The sequence below is a fragment of the Hordeum vulgare genome, chromosome 2H, assembly GCF_904849725.1.
Source record: "Hordeum vulgare subsp. vulgare chromosome 2H, MorexV3_pseudomolecules_assembly, whole genome shotgun sequence".
NCBI lineage: Eukaryota > Viridiplantae > Streptophyta > Magnoliopsida > Poales > Poaceae > Hordeum > Hordeum vulgare.
In genome coordinates this window covers 28,809,986-28,832,508 of record NC_058519.1, presented here as the reverse complement: position 1 = coordinate 28,832,508, position 22,523 = coordinate 28,809,986, and the positions used below count along the sequence as shown (strand labels likewise).

The window sequence follows — 22,523 nt, the reverse complement described above, 5'->3', positions numbered from 1 at the left end:
ATAAGGAGAGAGGGGACTAATTCACATTTTAGTAGGGGTATCCCTGACTAAAAAAATTTAGTCTCAAAACTTGTTTTAGCCTCTCTTTAGTCACGGGTGCTTGGAACTTTAGCCTCTTAAAGAGACTATTTTTAGTAGACTAAAATAAGTCCCTTGGATCCAAGAGCCCTTCAAGTCTCATTATCAATGACATATTTTCTAATCTCTCTAATCATTAAACGCATTGCATCCATCTAGATATTGTGTAGATCGACGATATCGGCAACATACAACTTTAATTTCATCTTCTCTTCTTTAACTCTTTTTAAATTTTCTTTCAAATAATTGTATTTCCTTTTTAAGTAAACTTAACCTCCCGACAAGAGGGTCGGTTGGAATTTGCGGTTCACATACCTCCTAGATAAACACATCTATGTCAAGTTGATCGGCATAATTATCATAAACACTAAATGAAACAAATAGTTATAAAAGATGATATACAACATCCGAATCATAGACCGGACGAGGACCGACGGGGGCGGATACCAAAACCATGACACTATATAATAACAAACAATAATACAAGTAAGAAGATTATACAAGTAGCTATATAAATCATTGAAGTAAGACTTTTTTCTTAAAAAAAAAAAAGAACAAGAGGGTCACCATGATGGTGACGGCGACGAGATCGGCCTGGGCAATCGACGGCGGTAAGTACGGGGACGGAGATCAGACGGCACCCTACATATATGCAAACTAAGAAGTTAATTCAAGCTCAAACTGTGCATCTAATTCAAATAAACTCACACGTACACTCCTCGACTAAAATCCACAAACCACACTACTTCTAGAGCATTTGAAATGAGCTAAACTAGCTAGCAGTGAGAGATCAAAAGATGAAGTTGCTAACCTATTTAGACACTTGGGTAGTTGGTGCACCACCAAACCTAGACAAATCTAGAGTGGAGCTTGGAGAAAGAACAAAGAAGAAGATTAAGTATGACTCGGACATTTCATCAAACACCACATTTTTTTATGAAAAGGCGGCGACGATGCAAGCGACGGAGAGGGGCCGGAGACGAAGGCGAGAAAGAAGGGTTGGAGACGTAGGCGAGGGAAAGGGGCCGGTGATGCAAGCGAGCGAGAGGCGCCGGCGACGCAGGCGAGGGAGAAGTGCTGGCAGGGGCGAGCGATCGAGCGAACAGCTGAGTGAGCGAGGATAGTTTAGGAAACAAAAAGGTAAATTATACGTGACGAATATTGAACTAGAATCCTCTAGCGACAACTATTCTGAAATAGAAGAAATAATTCTGAATTTCTGATGTTCATCATAATAAGTGTTCACGTCCGTGTCAAAACCTGTAATAATCTCGATATGACTTTTCAAGTGGAAAAGACCCAAGAACGACGACTTGAGACCTGTGGTTGTTCGGCATGGCCGGTCGACTCACGCTTCCTAATAGAAAACGATTGCACTCAGCCATATGTGGTGTGTAGACACGGCAGTCACTTTTCGACAGCATCGCAGATAGCACAAATTCTATATCCCGTCCATCTCAAGCTGGGCGTACGGGTTGCCCGAAATATCGGGCCGGGTAATTCGAATTTTCACAAATTTGGGTTATGAAAAATGAAACCCGAAATATAGCCAAAAATATAAGAACCCAACGGTTCGAATCGGGTTTGGGTTTTCTCGAATTACCCGAATAGGAGCATCACTTCACATTACATGAGACCTCTAGGCGTATGGATTCGCACGGCGCTGCATTTGCGCACGCAGTGGAGGTTCGAGGAAGTCCGTCGAGCAGGACACCATGACCGTGCGGCCTGGCGGCTGGCGACCGACCTAGGTTTTGCGGGGCTGTAAGTAGTGATGGCAGTTTTTTATCAACCTTCTCTATGCGTGGACATTTTTACGGAGCTGCCATACAATTCGGGTTATTCCGGTAATTTGTGTACCTTGATCTTTACCGAATTACTCGAATTAAATTCAGGTTCTTATTATTGATACCCGATATAGTGATTGGATTTTTCAGGTTCGTGTTATACGGTTCGGGTTCGGACTTTTTGAGTTCAGGCTTTGGGTATCGTGTTTTATGCCCATCATGACGTCCATGCATTTCCATTTCAGCCGGTAGATGTCCAACTCCCGATATGGTTGTGGAGGCAACACCTCCTTTGATCGGCTCCTCCCTCCAGATCACTCCATCGGCTAGGATTCCTGCAGTTTCTGGCGAGTTTATGGTGTTTCTGGGCTTCTGATCATTGATATCCATCTTCACATGGTGAAAATAGTTGATGAGAAGGTGGTGATGGCACTCTATATGACCGTGTGCGGTTGTATGAAACGCCGTCTTCTGCTCTCGACATCGTGTGGCGACTGTTTCTTTACCCAATTTGCTTCTCTTTTTTTTATAAAAGGAGGATGACCTCCGGTCTCTGCATCTGGAAGATGCATGCGACCATTTTATTAATTATTTTCGAAGACCTTATAAAGTAGTACAACAATATGCCTGAATCCGCCATCTTGACAACATGTGCCGCTACTCCTATCTATATGATGAAGGGATGCAAGCTGAGACAAATACCCAAACCTCTCACCTAAGCCTAACATCTAAAGTCGGAGGCCCCGACCGAGCCACATACCGGGTCAGGGGCACAAACCGGTCTGACGCACTCACATGTGTCGTCGTCACCATCTTTCGCTGGTTCATCTTCAGAGCAGATTGAGGTACCAGCCTTGACAGGTGCATCCGCCATCAACGCCACCATGACGTCAAACGACGACCTCCACCTACGCGAGTCCATCTCCAAGCAGCGGACATAGATCCATACTAGGATAGGGCCGCACCACCGTCGTCGCCCACCACCCACAAGCGACACCCAGCCCCAAGGTTTCCAAAGCGGCGCCGACGCCTCTAAGGAGGGGAACGACGCCCTCAGACGTCACCGTCGACGCGGTCGGCCATGGTCGGCCATGGATTTCGCCCGAACTAGATCCCCGTCACCAGCAGCGCCTCCTGTATAGAACCGGTGACCCAAGAAAGCGCGACCCGACCAGGCTAGCCCGCACGCCGAACATGGGAGGAGGGGACGCGCCAGATCGCGCGCACCGACCATCGCAGAAGCCGCCGCCGTCCGCCAACGACCACTGGATCCCGCCGCCCGCGTGGCCCGAACGCCAGATTCACCGTCCGCACGGCTGCTAGCTTGCCGTGCCTCGTCCATGATGTCGTCACTCCAAATCCAAAATTCACCACGCAGAGGCAGGACAGCCAAGGCCCCGCCGCCATCATCCTTGACGTCCCGGGCTTGCCCGGCGTCTGCCTCACACGGCGGCGAGGAAGGGAGGGAGAGGAAGTGGGGCGGCTAGGGTTGGGAGGGGGAGGGAGGGGGGAGGAGCAGGAGGACGTGGGTTCTCGCTTTTCTCTTTTATGGTAGGGAATTATCACTTTTCCAGAATTTTCCTCACCCCTACTTGTAAGCACTCACAAGGGGAAAAACCTCGCTTCACCGCGCCATCTACCGTTCAGAAATCGCAAGCACCATAGCCAAGGACAAAGAGACCGGCGAGCGGCCCTTCTACGCCGCTGTGATACGAGAACCATGCTTCTTCTCGAGCCTTACCACTTCGTCGTTCTACTCCTGCTCCTCGTTGCTGCGGGCCGCTTCCTCGTGGCCTCCGGCAGCAGCGGCGATGACGGTCGGCCGTTCGTCTACAACGGCTTCACCGGCGTGAACCTGACGCTCGAAGGCGCGGCCTTCATGCAGAACGGCCTCCTCAGGCTGACTAGCGGTACGGGTAAAGGCCAGGCCTTCCACCCGTCCCCTCTGCCGTTTCGCACCGCGTCGAATGCCACTGGCCTCGTGCGATCCTTCTCGACCACCTTCGTCTTCACCATCTTCAGTCAATACGACATCGACGCCGACCTGAGCAGCGACAGCATGGGCTTCTTCGTATCTGAATCCAAGGACGTGTACTTGGGTTTCGGCTACCGCGGCTACACCGATACGAGCCACCGCTTCTTCGCCGTGGAGTTCGCATTCGAAGACGAACGCAGCGATGTCGGCATCTACCTCAATAGCTCGGCGTCCGATTCATCCAACGCCGGGTACTATGCTGACGGCACCGAGATCTTCCGGTACCTAAGCCTGATGAGCGGGAAGGCTGTGCAAGTGTGGGTAGACTACGATGGCAGGGCCACAGAGATCACCGTGACCATGGCTCCACTAGGTATGGCAAGGCCCCAGAGGCCCCTGCTGCAGACCACCAACATCAACCTCTCTGATGTGGTGCAAAGCACAGCATACGTCGGGTTCTCATCGGCGAGGTCCGACATTTTCTCCACACGACAATTAATCCTCGGCTGGAGCTTTGCGCTTGATGGGCCAGCTCCTGCACTAGACATCTCGGTGCTGACAGCCATGTCCATGTCACTGAAGATCGTGCTGGTCATAGCATCGGTGGCGCTGGTTTTGGTAGGCATGGGAGTCTACATCTTTGTAAGACGGCGTCTCAAGTACTCCGAGGTGCATGAAGACTGGGAGGTCCCGTTTGGCCCGCACCGATTCTCTTACAAGGACTTGTTTCATGCGACCGAGGGGTTCAGTGACAAGAACTTGCTTGGGAGGGGAGGTTTCGGAAGTGTCTATAAGGGAGTGCTTCGCAAGCCCGACATGGAGGTTGCCGTGAAGAGAATGTCACACGATTCAAGGCAGGGGGTAAAGGAGTTCATTGCTGAGGTGGTGAGCATTGGTCGTCTTCGACACCGAAATCTTGCACAATTGTTGGGCTACTGCAGGCGTAAGGGTGAGCTTCTTCTGATTTATGAGTACATGGAAAATGGTAGCCTTGACAAGTACCTACACAATATAAAAGGCCCAGTTTTGGATTGGCCTCAGAGGTACTGGATCATCAAAGGTGTGGCCTCAAGCTTGTTCTATCTTCATGAGAAATGGGAGCATGTCGTCATCCATCGAGACATAAAGCCAAGCAATGTGCTTTTGGATAGTCAGATGAATGGACGGTTAGGTGATTTTGGCCTTGCAAAGATATATGACCATGAAAGCGCCGCTCCAGCCACCCATGTGGCTGGCACCATTGGATATCTGGCGCCAGAACTTGCGCGCACAGGGAGGCCAACGCCATTCACTGATGTATACGCATTTGGAATGTTTCTCCTCGAGGTCACATGTGGTCGCAAGCCAATCTTCACCGACAAGCAAAATAATCGGTTATTGCTGGTAGAGTGGGTGCTTGAGCACCACCGGGATGGCTCAATCCTCGACACGGTAGATCCACGACTCCAAGGGGAATTCAACATGGAGGAGGTAACCATCGTGCTAAAACTTGGTTTGATATGCACATACCCGTTGCCCAATATGCGGCCTATCATGCGAAAGGTCATGCAATACCTCGTCCACAATCAACCGCCCCCGGATTTATCGCCGGCCTACATAAGCTACATGTCCCTAATGCAGAACCAAGGGTTTAATTCAGACAACATGAACACAACATGTTCCGAGGCTACAACGAGTGTTGCCACTGTATCTTCAGCAACAATTTTGCGGGACGGAAGATGAAGCATGTATGTAATTGATTTCTCCATCTCTCTCTCTCTCTCACTCACACACACACACACACACACACACACAACCCCCCCCCCCCCTTTGTAATCAACTCATGACCTCAACTAGATCATTTTCATTGTCATCATATGATCCCAATTAGGCTGAGGACTTCTTGTACTATGGTACGAATTCAACGTTTCATAGTGGACTGGATTATGGGCTATATTGGTTATGTTGTATTACACAGTTGAAGTACTCCCTCGTCTACTTTTTCCTTGATAAAATGTCTATATATCTCATATGTTTAGTTCTGTGATGGTTGACTGGGGATTATTCACTATATTGATGGTAGCTTAATTTTTCACAGTAAAACTAGAGAGGTGTATCACTAAATAATTGTAGTTCTGTTAATAAAAAAATCATCCACAACAACTCACATAATCCTAATGCCATTGACCTAAAGTCATCTTCTATCATGAAACTTGCAAAGACACTTTGTTTCTTACTTTTCCAACTGACAAGATTACCACCAAAAGATACGCAATAACCAGATTTGGACCTTCTATCATCTAAGTTACTAGCCCCAGTCAGCAACAGCAAATCTCTCTATTATCAAATTTCCATAAAAAAATCTCTTTTCCACGACAACTCGTAAGATATTGGAGGGTTCTGTTTACCTCATATGAAGGCTGAATCCAGGAACAACCTGTGCAAGCAAGAACTCTGACAATAAAGTTACCTTTGAAGAAGTGGCTGATCTAGAGGAGGTTACGTTAGATTGTATTAACCTTTAAGAAAAATACCGCCGCTACTGCCCCTTCCTCTGACCCAGTTGCTATCTGCCAATGAACATAAGGATATAACCATGATAGATCGTGCAGCTAATAACAATTGACAACTTTGCAAGCTGTGAGAAAACACAAGACTGAAAAGATTCAAGCAAGTAGTCAACTGAAAAGATCCAGACAAGTTCATACTGATATCATCCATGGAGATGGGGCATGCAGAGATATCATTTTTTCTTTTTCTTCATAAGGAGCCTGAAGATGTTTTTTTTTAGTAAAGAGCGTGAAGATACTAGTCATCCTGAACCATTGAGAAAAGTTCCTGCCAGAAAATAGAAGAGAAGGAAGGTGTGGCTATTTGTACAGAAGAATAGTTAAAGAAATATACCTCATCCATTGGTGCTAAAGCCTAAATATTTTTTTAGAGTGGATTTTTAGCTTCCGGATGCCTAAGCACCCTCTATGAACAGTAAAATTAAAAAAAATAGAAATTAAAATTAAAAAATTCTGAAACTTTGCAGCATAGTGATGATGAAACTTTGTAGGTGTACAAAGTTTGATCATCTTTGATGCTGTAAAGTTTCAGATTTTTTTAATTTTGTTTTATATTTCTTTTGATTTTCCTGTTCATAGATGCTATCACACCTTTCTCATATTTTTTGCTCCTGAATAGCTAACACGGTACATTTGGATTTTTCTGACAAAACCTTGACCATTTTGCAGAGGACTTATGTCACTCGTGAGAGGTAACATCACCAAGTTCAGCTGCGTTTTCGACTCGAGCAAAACAAAACGATTCTGAATTTCTGATTGTTCATCGTAAAACACATATACGGATGGACAAGACAGCTGTGAAAGCCAGTAGAATACGCTATATGATGCGAAACGGCAAGGCGCCCCACTAATTGGACGATTTGACGGCCATATATATCATGTGCTCCTATATCCTGTGGAGCACGTACGGTGCCAAAAATGGTCATCCTGTACGCGTCACACCTAGCTTAACCAAATAGCCCCTGCTCTATCATGCATGTACCTCCACTACAGGAAAAAAAAACTTATAAACTGAGTGTCCGAAACACTTGGCTTATACTTGAAAACACTCGGGTTTACAACACACGGTTTACTGGGGACCGGGCTATCAGGTTTAAGCCGAGAGCCATAGGGAAAACACTCGGTTTATATATAAACCGAGCAGTGAACTTTAAGCCGAGTGTCACCAGTCACACGGTTTATACATGACGGCATCCAGACCCTAACGGCAAGCCACGTCACCGTTTATATAATCCAAGGGCCAACATTCGCACGGTTTATATATAAATCAAGTGCCAACGGCCACACGGTTTGTATATAAACCAAGTGCGCAATCGAGACGCACGGTTTATATATAAACCGAGTGCCAAGTGTGCGCGTCCGGTTTTACGTAAAATCCAAGGGCCAACGGAGCACACGGTTTTATTTGATTTTACATATAAACCGAGCTGCACTATAAACCGGGTGCCACAACATTTGAAAGGGTCACGCCATATATGGGTTATAATCCGGGTGCCTCCCCCTGGGACACACCGTTTATATCCCCAGCCGCCCTATAAACCGGGTGCCTCACCTTGGGACACACGGCTTATATCCCTAACTGCCCTATAAAATGGGTGCCACAACATGGGAGACACAACTTACATCATATACAAATTTTATCTACCACCGGTGGTAGTTACCACCACTTGCGTTTTGTATGTTGTATGTAGTATCTATCAAATTGGAGAGTATGTATGTGTAGTATATAGTATATAATCATGTTTAGGTAGTATATATACTATTTTTTTGGTAGTATGTATCATATTTTGTGTATGCTCTTTTTTACATACAAATATATACATATTTCACAAATATAATAAAAACTATGGGTCAACTTGTAATTTTTTCATATAACTCGCTTTGAAAAATCTTATATATAGTATATGAACATAATAGAAACGATAAATTATTATATATACTCCCGCGTAGTAGTATATGGAACATGTGGGGTAACTATCACTGGGTGGTAGGATGTATTTTTCCTATATATATATATATATATATATATATACATATACACACATTCAGGGAGCAAAGACAACATATATGCAATATATATCCAACGACGATCACAACTACAATATATTACAAGTTCATAACCATAACAAACCAACAATAAGTTTAAAGTATATATACCTATACATATCCAATATAGTATCACAAAAGCATGCGTACAGATGCAACAAGAATTCACAAACGAAAGGATCATGAGTTCAAAGTCCACAAATGCATACATAGACAACTACCTCGAGTGCTCATTATGGCGCGGAGGCCAAAGCATCTTTAGCAAAAGTGTGTGTGGTTGAGCTTGCTTGGGAAGGTGTACATCCACCAACCACGTTGTTATTGGTGCCTTCTCCTGACTGAGGACACTTTAAGCATGAGACGGTAAGATGGTAAGATGCTTTAAGCATGATGGTAAGATGCATGGTTGATAAGTTGAATACTTACAAAGCTGAAAGTAAGAAGAGGCGGAATAGGAGGAAGATCTGGCAAAATAGAACTCTGCATATTATTACTGAACCAAGGGAACATCTCCTGCAAGGCTGTCTGTTGTTTAGCCATGAATTCCTGCTGCTGAATTAGGGCTTGTTGCATTTTCATGGCTTGCTCTTGTTGAAGTAGGGCATTGGCCTGAGCCTCCAGCCGCAACCTGGTTTCTTCCTGTTGCAGCCTGCTTTCTTCCTCTTGGCGGGCCTACAATATGTCAACACAACAAGTTCACCATCATTGCAATGCAAAGAAGAAATCAGAAGAAGATTAGTGAAGCAAAGCATACATTGAATTGATGCATCTTGTCCATCCGAGGCTGTGGGCGACGCTCAATAGCAGGACCTGAGCTCGATGTGGTAGCACGGATGTGGGCGAGTTTTGGAATGTCCTTCTTACGGAAGGAACCGTCACCAACATACAACCGGCCACGCTTCTTGCCTTCTCCCGACTTGAAGGAAACTATAATGTCAATGTCTTGTGAGGCCGGATGAGAGTCAGGCCCGTTGCACTCCTTAAACTTCCCACTATATGTATTAATCCTCAAGCCAGCCCCTGGGTTAACCCACCCACCTTTCGGTTTCTTTGACTTACAGGCGAGACATAATCCCGTGAAGGTATTGAGCATCTCTTCACCCTTACCTCTCTCTCTATTCTGCAATAGAAGCAATAATATCCATAAGGGCACAAGTTGAGAAGTTCATTAGCCGAATGATATTATTACCTTCTTCTCTACGTAAGCATGGAGGTTGAGGTTGCCTTGAAGGTGTACCGGACCACCCATCAAGGCACGCCGCTCCGAAGCAGCTCTGTGTGTGGCCCTCCACTCCGGGTTTATCCACCTGGATATGATTTGCTGGTAGCAAGGAATCTTGTTGTTGCACCATGGAGGAACCACCTGAAACATGTCAAATATATCCAACTTATGAATGAAACTAAGTTGTTTTAATCTAGGCAATCAAAACTAGATGGAAACTACCTTCATGTACATGGAACGGGTAAGATGCACTCTACGGGCTAGCGGCCTTGGGAGAAGCATCTTGCGTTCATGTGCAAAATACTTCACCACGGAATTGACGCGAGCCTCGGAAGGCATGTCTTGGACAATCTTCTTGGCAATCTCCTCCACAGCATCACTAGCTTCATCCTCCATACCCTCAACGCAAGTAAAGAAGTCCTACCAAAGTGCATCAATTCACATAAGACAGTTACCGGTGCAATGATTTTGAATATTGGCAAAGAAATAACTATGAAAATTGACAAAGAACTTCTCTAGCTTGCACACCAACTCTGGTGCCTATTTCTCTAGCTTGCACACCATTTGAATGTGGGAGGGGCAGGACCAGCCATTGGGGGTGCGAAATTACCTCGGTGACATGCCTGATCCAACCATTTGAATCCTTGGATAATGGTACGATGCCGGAAATCCTCGGTATCAGGCAAGGCGTCATCACATGACCCCTGTAGGGTGTGTTCAAAGTTTGGGCATGTTCTGAGTAGGCCTCACCTGAGGCCGCTTCTAAAATGCACCATCTTCGAGGTAGTCTCTCGGTATCGAGAGGGAACGTATCAGGTTTGTGAAGAAAGTGCGGGTCATGTTGCTCCGTTGACCTCGAAACTTCTCGTGCTCTGAAAGGAGGCCATCGAAAGACACATGTCAGGCCCCCGCATTTTTCTGACCCGCCTGCAATATTTGAGACATTAATTGCACTTCTAGAGTTGTAGTGTCCGAAATTGTAGATCTACAAGGCTACACATGAAATCATGCCTAGAAGCGGCATGGAAAATCCTATGTGATGTATTTGTGACATGGGTATGCCTTGTGCAGGTGTGGGAGGGGCAGGCCAAGCCATTGGGGGTGCGAAATTACCCCGGTGACATGCCTAATCTAACCGTTTGAATCGACGGCACTAGGTGCAGCACCAACATTGTAGGTGTAGAACCTTCCCATGATACTGTTGTGTTTGTGAGGCAAGTGTCACATCAAAAATTTGTATTGGTTATGTATACATTGCACCACCTTTTCATAAATATATTTGGGCGACATGTTGGTGGGTGTGCTCTTTCTACCCTCACATCAAAAGTGTTGTATTGAATATTCAAACATCTCACCACCATTTCATACATATATTTGGGTAAAACCCATGTGGGCGCGGCCTTTCTACCCTCGCTCGGGCGGTTTTCGGTGATGCACCGGACCGTAGGGCCCACACAGACCATAGTGGACATGATAGTCATTATTCTTGTGGTAAAATGGATAAACAAATAATATTCAAGTATTAAACATAAATGCAAGGGAAATCACTTTAGAACTTTTTTTGAATTTTAAAATCTATAAAAAGTAAACCGTATAAGTCGGGTGTTTTTTGTGAAGCACACGGCTTATAGACTGTATAAGCAGAGAGCTATAGGATGCCACTCGGCTTACAGCTACACACAGCTCCGGGTGTTTTTTTATCAAGCACACGGCTTATAGTGTGTATAAGCCGTGTGTTTTTTCGGGTTACTCGGATTACATCTTACGGCGTGACGGAAGACACGTGGCAGGTATTTTTACCGGGTGGCACGCAAGAAGCCGAGTGTTTTTTGCGTACAAACCGTGTGTCGCGTATAAGCCGAGGGCTTTTAGGATCATTCGGTTTATATGATAGCATAAGCCGAGTGCTTTATTGTTATCGGGTGTTTTTTATGGGGAACACGGTTTATATGCCGATAAACCGAGTGCCCGAAAAAAAACACTCGGCTTATGACTTATCACCGTGTAAAACATTTTTTTTCCTTGTAGTGTCAAGACCGAAGAACGACGACTTGAGACTTGTGGTTGCCCGGCCTGGCCAGTCGTCTCACGTAATTAGAAAACATCATGTGGTGTGTAGGCAATGTTCAGTCACTTGACAGAGACAGAGAGCACATTTTCTAGGCCCCATCCATATGCATTCCCATTTCAGTTGATTAGGCTACCAGAATTCTCATCACCACAGCTCAAAAGGGTTCTCCTGAGTCCTGACCGAACTACCGTTCAGCCTTACAGACACCCCACCCCAAGTACCTTAGCGAAGGATAGGATACGAGAGCCATGTTTCTCAAGCCTTCCCACATGGTCGCTCCGCTGGTCCTGCTCCTCATGGCCGCCGGTCACTGCTGCCTCGAGGCCACCGGCGGCTATGATGGTTGGCAGTTCGTCCTCAACGGCTTCGCCGGCGCGAACCTGACGCTCGGTGGCACGAGCATGGTCCTGCCGAACGGCCTCCTCATGCTGACCAACGGTGCCACCAGGAAGATGAAAGGCCATGCCTTCCACCCGTCCCCGCTGCCGTTCGGCTCCGGGTCCAACGGCGCCGGCCCCCTGCGGTCCTTCTCGACCACCTTCGTCTTGGCCATCTTCGGCCACGGCCGGCACGCCGACCTTAGCGTCCGCGGCCTGTCCTTTCTCATCTCTGCGTCCTGGGAGGTGCTCTCCACTGCGTTGTCCGGTCAGCCCTTGGGCCTCAGCAACGGCAACCAGAACGCCAGCATCTTTGCCATGGAGTTCGACACGCTCTATAATGCCCAGTTCAGTGACACGAAGAACAAGTACGTCGGCGTCGACGGTGATAGCCTGGTGTCCCTCAATTCCGCCAACATCGGGAACTACGATGACGGCACCGGGCGGTTGCTAAACCTATCTGTGATAAGCTGGAAAGCCATCCAAGTGTGGGTGGACTACGACAGCAAGGCAACGGTGATCACTATGACCATGGCTCCCCTGGGCGTGGTCAGGCCCAAGCAGCCTATGCTGCAGACCACCATCGACCTCTCTGGTGTGGTGCAGAGCACGGCGTACGTCGGATTCTCGTCGGCGATGTGCAATATCACCTCCGGACACTTCATCCTCGGCTGGAGCTTCGCGCTGCACGGCCCGGCCCCGATACTGGACATCTCGGTGATGCCGGCCTTGCCATCGGCATGGACCAACAACAACCAATCCATCCCGCCACCGTCCATGTCCATGTCACTGAAGCTCATGCTGGCCTTAGCATCGGTGACACTGGTTTCGGTTGGCATCGGAATCTACGTCTCTGCAAGACGGCGTATCAATTTCTCCAAGGTGCAAGAGGACTGGGAGGTTTCGTTAGGCCCCAACCGATTCTCTTACAAAGACTTGTTTCATGCGACAGAGGGGTTCAGTGAGAAGAACCTACTTGGGAGGGGAGGTTTCGGAAGTGTCTATAAGGGCGTGCTTGGCAAGCCTGACATGGAGGTCGCAGTTAAGAGAATGTCACATAATTCAAGGCAAGGGGTTAAGGAGTTCATCGCCGAGGTGGTGAGCATTGGTCGTCTTCGACATCGAAATATCACACGATTGTTGGGCTACTGCAGGCGTAAGGGTGAACTTCTCCTGGTTTATGACTACATGGAAAATGGTAGTCTTGACAAGTACCTACACACAAGAAATGGCCCAACTCTATGTTGGTCCCAGAGGTATTCAATCATCAAAGGTGTGGCTTCAAGCTTATTGTATCTACATGAGGAATGGGAGCAGGTCATCATCCACCGAGATATAAAGGCAAGTAATGTACTCTTGGACAACAAGATGAATGGACGGTTGGGTGATTTTGGTCTTGCAAGGATATATGACCACGAAACTGCCGCTGAAACCACCCATGTGGCTGGCACCATGGGATATCTTGCGCCAGAACTCTCGCGCACCGGGAGGCCAACACCATTCTCTGATGTATATGCATTTGGCGTGTTTCTCCTAGAGGTCACATGTGGACGAAGGCCGATCTTCATTGATGAGCAAAACAACCGGGTATTGTTGGTTGAGAGGGTGCTTCAGCACCACCTCAACAACTCAATGCTCGACACGGTGGATCCACGACTCGGAGTGGAATTCAACATGGAGGAAGTCACCATGGTGCTCAAATTGGGTTTGCTATGCACTTACCCGTTGCCCAACGCGCGGCCTATCATGCGGAAGGTCATGCAATACCTCGACCATGATCAATCGCCTCCCGATTTATCACCGGCCTACATAAGCTACCTCATGATGGTACAAATGCAAAATGAAGGGTTTGATTCAGACAACATGCCACGTTCTCGACCCACAGCGAGTGTTGCCACATTATCAGGAGAGTCTTCGGCGACAATTTTGCGAGAGGGAAGATGAAGCATGTATGTAGTTCTCCCTCCCTCTCTCTCTCTCTCTCTCTCTCTCTCTTCTCTCTCTCTCTCTCTCTCTCTCTCTCTCTCTCTCTCTCTCTCTCTCCCTCCCTCCCTCCCTCCCTCTCCCTCTCTCTCTGATTTCACTAGTTTTTTCCATTACATAAGTGTTGGTTAATCACTATATCGTATAAGTTCAAGTGGTTAAGAAAATTTCATGCACATAGCTTGGAATGTTGGAGTATACAAGTACTCTCACGAGTTGTTGGCTCGTTGATTAGTCCAACAACCCGTAATTGTGTCCACCAAATGAATCGGACTATAACAACATATTGCGTCTTCATGAACAACTTGATTGAAGGCCAAAAGAGTACATTCACATAATTCCATTGGCTGTGCTCGTGAGTGTAAGTCCCTGACTGAGTACTCGGGAGTCAGGACACATGGCTGGGGCCTACGGCCTACCTGATCTTTTACTGGTGGCATTTTACTACCAGGTACCGCTGTCTTCGATCAACGTCTCGGGGGTGGATCCGCTTTGTACATGGCAAGATCCCTGTCAATCTCCTCCGCATACAGCTGAGGAAAGTGGAATGTTTTTTTTTTTTGTGATTATTTGTAAAGAGATAAAACCATTGAAAGGGGCGGTGGGAGGTGACACGAGAAAAAACCAGATGAAAACACCGGGTATGGGGCTACTAACTCCCTTCTTAGGAGTAGATATTACTCCTATGCAATGACCACCAATCTCTCCCTAATAATAAAGTGCTGACTGCTCCTATTGTCCGTTGTGCCATTTTTACAAAAAAGCCCCTGACATTTCCTGAAATCAACCCATAATCCGGATTTAAGTCAGAAAATGAATCTTTTTTTACATTTTACATAAATTCCCTATATTTAATCGAAACTAACCCGCAGTCCCAGTCCGGTGCAGTCCAAAATATAAGTTGGTTTCAAATTGGGCCTAAAGTTAACTAAAATTACCCACCAATGCCACACAGAAAACGTTTCAAACACAAAAATCTGCAGACTGGGTCGGCCCGTGTAGGCACCTCCTATATTACGCTCTAGGCGTTGGAAAAAGATGCAACACACCTGTTTGGGCCGGCCCATGCTTGGGCGCCTGCTTTTTTGGTTTAGTTTTTTTATTTTTCTTTTCAGTTCCATTTTCTTTTTTACTTTAAATAATTTAAACTTTAAATATTTTTTCTCAATTTTAAAAAACTCAGAATTTCGAAATAAAATATTCAAAAAATAATATATTTTTTTAGAATTCAAAAACAACTTAGGAGTTTTGAAAAAGTTTGCATCTATAAAAAATGTTTAAATTTTGAGAAAATGTACATAAAATAAAAAAATCAATGATTGTCAATAAAAGTCCGTGTAAAAATCTTAAAACTGTTCGTGCCTCTATTTTTAGTCTCGTTTTTTATTTTCATTTTTCTGTTCCATTTTTAATTTAAATAATTTAGAACTTTGAAAAACTTTTGCAATTTATAAAATTGAGATTTTTTAAATAAAAGTTTGAAGAAGACATAAAATGTTTGTGAATTTCAAAAATGCTCGGGATTTTTGTAAAAATATTCGCATATTCAGAAAAATGTTCATAATTTTGAGAACAATGTTGGTCAAAACAATAAAAGTCCATGATTTTAAAAAACAATTGTGTATTATTTTTTGAGTGCAACTAAAAAAATGTTTGCTAATTCGAAAAATGTTCATGCATTTCAAGAAATGTCCTAAAATTTTAAAGACATAATATGATCAGCACTATTAAAGATTTTAATTGTTTTTCTTCCGTTGCAACGTACGGGCCCTTTTGCTAGTAGAGAATTAAAGATACAGAAGGAATCAGGTTTGCATCATCTGAACTTAGAATACTTGGACAAAAATCACCAACCATGATTACCCTATAAATAAACACCAAAGATAAACCCCGCGACTAAAAAAGACTAAAAAGATTCAGGCAACTAGTAAGGTGGAATCATCACTCCTCCCTAGAGCCGCTCCGGCAACCGGATGTGGGAACCCTAGCTTGCCGCCTCTCCTCATCCCCTCCGGCCCCCCTCCCTCGCTGACGTAGGGCGAAGCCTGCCCGGCGGTGGCGGTGTCGAGTCTGCTTCTTCCCCACTGTGTATGTTCCATGGTCGGCCGCAGGACGATTGTCCACCGGAGGCGTCGGGCTAAGGCAGGGCTTAGCGGGGCGGGTTCAGGTGTGCATGGTGGTGGCAAGGCATCCCCATGGTGCTTGAAAATGGCGCATTGGTTGCTCGTGCTTGTCTCGGGTGGATCAAGGTGGCTAGATCTGGCATGGGGGCTGATGGAGGTGATGTGTGCGTGCCTCGCTTGGGTCAGGCCTCTTCAGTTGCGACCTGGTCAACGGTGGGCATCACAGGAGGGTATCTATGGGGCTCCTCCTCGGGGCTAGTGGCAGCTACTCCGGCTCTCCACTCGGTAGGCGAGTGGCAGTTAGTGGTCTCGTGTTGATCCGAGATGGTGGCCATGATGGGGCGACACATGGGGTGTCCGGTCAGGGGGGGCTCGTCAGGAGGTATGGGGGCTAGTGGAGGCCCTCCATCGCCGGCACGGGTGTTGGTCGTGGACTCGATCCACTCCAACTCCTCTCCATGTCCCCGTCCTAATGCTACTTGGTCTCCGACCTGGCGTTATTCTGGACAAGGCGGTTGCTGGCGGCTCCGTCAGTGGTTGGGGTGTGAGTATGCCCAAAGCCCATGCCTTAGTTGGTTGTGGGGATGTTGGATTTTAGCGTGGCGGCCCTAACTGTGGGAGGCGCGATGTTGGTGGGCGTTGTCGAAATCGGGGCTCCGCAGACCCAAAGAGGTTCGAAGTATGGGGTGCGCTCGCTCTCGAGCCCTGTTTCGACCTCTCACCTTCACGGCAACTCTCCGGTGGCTCGAGCTAAGGGAAGCAAACTAGAGCACGCATGCAGTTTACCCAGGTTCGTACCAGCTTGTGGTGTAAAACCCTACTCCTGCTTGTATAGATTGCTAGGGGTGGAATATGAGTACAAAGGTGGGTTCTTGCTCTAGTCTCAAAACAATGAGGAGCCCGTCCTTGCTACAGAGGTCGGGCCTCTCTTTTATACTAGCCTTGTTCCTCTTCCTCGAAAACACAATTGGCGGGAAGGGTTGCCACAATGGCCATTTTGAAAGGGGACAGGACCGCGGCCCGCCCTAACAAAGGTGGTCTTCGCCTCCAAAAGCCCTCTTCATGATGCGCTGGTGGGCTCGTGGGTGACCTCTGTCCCGCCGAGCCCCCAGCTCTGGACCCCTTGCACCGGTCAGAAAATCTTTGGGGGTTTCTTTGGGAACCCACAGGTTGACTCGGCTCCCTTAACACCAAAGAGGAAAGCTTCTCTGTTTGTGCCTGTTGGCACCAACCCTGGCACCGTGTAGCGTGGTTCATGTCACCCACGTGAGGGGGTCGGACCGTGCGATCCCAGCAAGCCACCCTTGGTAAGTCTGCCCCTTGGGGGAGGAACCTCAGGAGGCGCCTCCTTCCTGCAAGCCCCGCAGGAAATGCCCTAGGAGACCCCGATGACCAGCGCTTCACGAGGCGAGGCCCACAACACGCACTGGACCCAGGGTCGCACGTAAGCAGGCTTGGGTACCCTCGGGCTGGTCCCGCCGTTCTCCAACTTCTTCTACGCCATACTTTCCCATGTGGTCAACTCCATTTGCTATGTATTTTATTGTAGTTTATTATTTGTTACGTTATTTAGATGAGAACAACATAAATTTCACAACTTAATCTGGTCTTGTTAAATATATACATTACATAAGGATAATTAACAATAAAAAATATAATTTACTCTTAAATCTAGACTAAGAACATCATCGGTGTGAAGACGGCCATGAGAAAAAATGATACCATCGATCCGGCTGGGAGAAAAAGGCCAAGCATGCAAACGGTTAAAGTGCATAACGAAGCATCTTGAATTTCTTGATTTGGCCTTCCATCACATCATTCTTGAGTTGCATCTCATCTATCTGTTGTATCAGTGGTCCAATGGTGTAGTCGAGCAACTCGCTCACATACTTTTGGACGAGATCAACCCATATCCACGCGAAGCAATATTTTTTCCACTGTTTCCTATGGATCACAATATATATACACATATTGATGTGAGCAAAACTAGGGGAGTTGAATAGTGCAAATTATCTCAAAATAGATTAAGATGTATTTTTGGTCATATATGCACCTTTCCACGGTTGGCGCAGATGTAGAACTCTCGCTCTGGATTCTATTTCATGTGTGGCATATGCTTATCAATAGGGCGTGGGCAGCCGCAAAGCAGCACGGGGCCGGTATCTTCGTCGCCGGTGGCGTGGCTGCCGAAATAAATAGAAGCCGCGTTGTTGCAGTGGAATGATGCGCCGAATAGGGCCTGCTGCATTGGTGGTGGGGAGCTAATGGCATAGCCAACAGGTCTAGACGGGAGCTCGGTGAGGGCGGGGTAGTCCCGAACTTTCGAAACACTTCGCCGACCTAGGGTCCATAACTAAGAGGACCTATAATTAGTTAGGAAGAAGAATTGGAAGTAAATGTAATATGAGAACCCATGGACACTAGTTTATATATGCAAAATTTAGTGCTCGCGTTCATAACTAACAAACGACAACACTATATAATACTCCCACCGTCCCAAAATAAATGACTCAATTTTGTACTAACTTTAGTACAAAGTAGAGTCACTTTTGTGTCACTTATTTTGGGATGCAGGGAGTATATATGTGGTGTCACCGCACATCCGATGTCAGCAATATATTCGGACTGATCAACTAAGCAGGGCCCACATTTCGGTGGCATTCCTCTCCGAGTTGACACCAGCACTAACTGCACAAAGCTGGCGAACCAATTCGTCCAACACCATCTCTATTTGAAAAAATTAATGTTGCCGTCGCGTTAAATTCGGGATCCACCAACGTAAGTTGTGACCAGGCCTTTCTCCACTAGTGTGGACGTGTCGGCTTCCTGGTCGTGACGACGGGACGCGACAATGGCGGAGCAGACAATGTCCTCCTTGTCATCGCTCTTACGAAACACCTCGTCCGCTCCCTCGTCAATCTCCCTATATGTGGCATGTAACTTTGTGTGACAGAGGCGGTATCGCCAACGGTCATGACGGTTCTTGCGGGCAGAGTGGTAGGAATCAAGCAACGCCTCCTGCTCTGCTGCGTCCACGTCCCGCGCAGTGGTGAGTTGCTCCTCCGTGCGTCGGTGCTCATCGAGGAGATGGAGGTTGTAGGCCTAATGGGCCTGCGCCGGCCAAAACTTGGCCTCTTGGTCCTCCCGCAGCAAGTTCGTGTAGTGGGCACAAGCATCACCAACGATCATACCGGCATGCAACGACGGGGAGGGTGATGCTGGCTCGTCCTCGGCCATGCCCTCCGTTGGGAGGTCGTTGGCTTCCGTCTGCCTGTTGGCCTGCCAGCCAACAATAAAGGTAGCCATCTCCCTCTTCTGCTCAAACGAGAGTCTGTTCGAAAGGGCTTTGGAGACCGAGGAGGCCATGGCGAGCGTGGTGTGGAGAGCGGAAATGGATCGGAGGAGGATGACTGCGGCTATCACTACAAGAAATATGTCAACTAACGACCTTCAATATTGGTCACTAAATGGTCATTGATTTCCATTTGTGACCTTTTTATGACCAAAAACAGAAGGTCTAAAGCTGAGGGTCTGTAGTGAACTATAACGACCTTTTTTCTGGATTGGTCATAAGATTTTATGACCAAACAGAAGGTCGTAGGTTTAACGACCAAATGATTTGGTCACTAGCAATCTGCCCGTCAGATCCACCGTGGCAGCCTGACATGGCAGAATTATGACCAAATGAAAAGGTCGTAAATAAGATTCAGCCCGGTCCATTCCGATCGTCTACATGGGATGGGCCCAATAATTTGGCCTTTTATTTTCTGGGATAGAATCTTTTACTGAGCAGGTTTTTTATTAGTCCACTTTTCTTTTGGGCCTTGGCCTACTCTTTTTTAGGCCCAAGCCTTCTTAGTCTATTTCTTGTTTGGGCCTCGACCTTTTTGCTGGCCAAACTAACTTTAGTGCCCAAACAAAATGGTCCAAAACAAAACTTAAATAATTGACAACTTCACAGGTGCACAACTTCACAAAATAGAGCAAGACATTGTTTGATCACCAGAATGACCGATCAAGTGGGCTAACTTCATCGGGTTCTTGAGAAGTTAGCCCACTTCACTGTTTCTAGGACAAGTTCTATGACAGGTTCAACTTCTACAATGCTTTAGCGCCGAAGAGAGGCATCAAGTGGGCTACCTTCTCTTCCTGTTCCTGAGACTTCTTGCGCAGCAGCTCAAGTTCCTTGTCGCGTGCAGCTTCATATTCTTCCGCCTTTAGCTTGATTGCTGCCATTTCTTCTTGCATCACTTCAGCTTGAAGCTCTGACCTCTCCAGCTTCTGCTGAAGATCACGAACATGAGCAGCCACAACAGAGTTCCTTTACCAGAGTTCTTACTAGATGACTTGAGACCAACATTCCTGAGGAATGTGCTTTGGTTGACTTCGGTCTTGAGCACTTCTTCAACAATCTCAGCATCAGACTTTGGTTCTTCACCTTCTGGTATCGGCGCGTCCTTCATTTTTTCCATCTCAAGCTAGCATATGGAGGAAAATGATAGACATTAGTGGCAGATCTATTTCACATTCTGCAAGAGAAACCAAACAAGAATGCCACCAAACCAGACCAAGAAATGTATTATTCGAAGTAATCAAACCAGCACACAAAATATATATGTAGATATTTTACTCAAACTCAAACAGAAGTAGATGATAACTACTAAACTTAAAGCATTATTTGAATCTGGCTACAACAAGTGTACACACTTATGTGATCTAGAGACATGCAATCGGAACAATATGGTGGTTCTATATAACATGGCTTCTTTGTTTAGAACTAACATTCAGATAAATTTTCATCATATCATAAAAATGCAACAAATAGCTACAGCAAATTCTGATATCTTTGTTGTGGACTGTACAACAAATTCCGGTATCTTTGTTGAGATATCAAACCTATATTAGGCTCTATCAAACTGCATAAAATCATGGAACATAGTGTGTGTTCTTGCTGGCTGTGAATCAAACAGGGCTGAGGTCTATAGACAAAAGTTTGAACTAGCTGGACAAAAGCATGGAGTGACTTACTATAGCAATCTTGACTGGCTCCAAAAACCCGTGCTTCTTGCTGTTGTGGGTGGCCTTGAACAAGTCAATCGCACACAACTCCTCACCCTTACGCTCTTCTTTCCGAAATGTTTTTCAACAAAAATCAAAATGTTATTCAGCAAGAATAAGAAATGATATTCAACGAGGATCAAACGGTAAGGTCTTTAGAAAAAGGTACTCACAGTGGCAAAAATGTGTGCGGTGTAGTGCTTGGAACCAATTCTCTGTTGGTACACGACCTTTTCTCGATTAATCTTGTTCGACACACAGGTTTCCTACAAAAACGCATAATGTTATTTGCCAAGTTGAAAGAAAGTGGAATAGGCAGTAGTATAGTAGGACAATGCGAGTCTGAGCATATTTGATTTGGAAATATTTCAGCTATCCTGCACTAGCACAAGTACATGAACAACTAGTACTATATAAGAGTTAGTGTATTACATATGGTGTTGATTTTGAAAGTTGATGCTCTCTATTCTTCCTACTCTGATCAGAAACATGGAAGAGGAAGAAGGGGACCATGGCCCATTCCCATCCTGATGTGCAGGACATAAATCAGCAAACAAAGCATATACATACCTTGTGTCTTGGGGTAGACCACATCTGCACCAGAGCTTGCCATTCACCGTCCGTCAGATCTGGCACCGGAGACTTGGTGCTCACTTTGTTTGCTGCTACGGTGTCAAAATACTTCTTCTTGATATTATGGCGTCGATTCTTTGAACTTTTCAGCAGAACATCTTTGCACGCGTACTTGATGGTCTCCGAGTCTGTGTTTATCTCAAAATTTTCCTACCAAGACAGCAAACAAGGAAGGAACAACTTTAGTGATCATTAACTACATAACAGAAAATAGAGTAGCACATTAACTATAAAACAAGTAGCTTACAACAACTTTCCTAATGTAGTCCTCCACTAGAGTAGCATTATTTTTGTATTCCTTGAAGTGAGGAAGAACCGGCAGATGGCTTCTTGCAATGAGTCCACACTCAGAAGCAAACTTTGCTGCCTGTAGAGGCTTCTCTGGACACTTCATCCCTTGGGCAATTTGGATAGGCACCTTTGTGCCAAGCGCCTTGGTGATTCTCTCTAGCCCTTTGCCCTTTCTAAGTCTATGCTTGTTAATCATTGCATCTAAAAATGTAATTGAACTCGTAAATTAGGTGAGAAATCGACAAATGCAGGAATGGTTCTGCTAAACAGGTAAGCATACATGATCACTTCCATTTGCAAAATGCACTAGTAAAAGAGAAGGTGAACTTG

At 46.2% G+C, this 22,523-nt stretch overlaps 2 protein-coding genes across 2 annotated transcripts; both read left to right on the top strand.

Moving 5' to 3' along the window:
- Positions 1-3,492: 3,492 nt before the first annotated feature.
- Positions 3,493-5,866, top strand: LOC123424621 (L-type lectin-domain containing receptor kinase SIT2-like). The gene has a single exon (XM_045108262.1). It carries the CDS (start codon positions 3,586-3,588, stop codon positions 5,560-5,562), a length of 1,977 nt encoding a protein of 658 aa, XP_044964197.1. The 5' UTR covers positions 3,493-3,585; the 3' UTR covers positions 5,563-5,866.
- Positions 5,867-11,852: 5,986 nt separating this feature from the next.
- Positions 11,853-14,720, top strand: LOC123424620 (L-type lectin-domain containing receptor kinase SIT2-like). Its single transcript, XM_045108261.1, has 2 exons — positions 11,853-14,054; positions 14,540-14,720. The coding sequence occupies exon 1, from the start codon at positions 11,977-11,979 to the stop codon at positions 14,047-14,049; it is 2,073 nt and encodes a 690-aa protein (XP_044964196.1). The 5' UTR covers positions 11,853-11,976; the 3' UTR covers positions 14,050-14,054; positions 14,540-14,720.
- Positions 14,721-22,523: the final 7,803 nt, after the last annotated feature.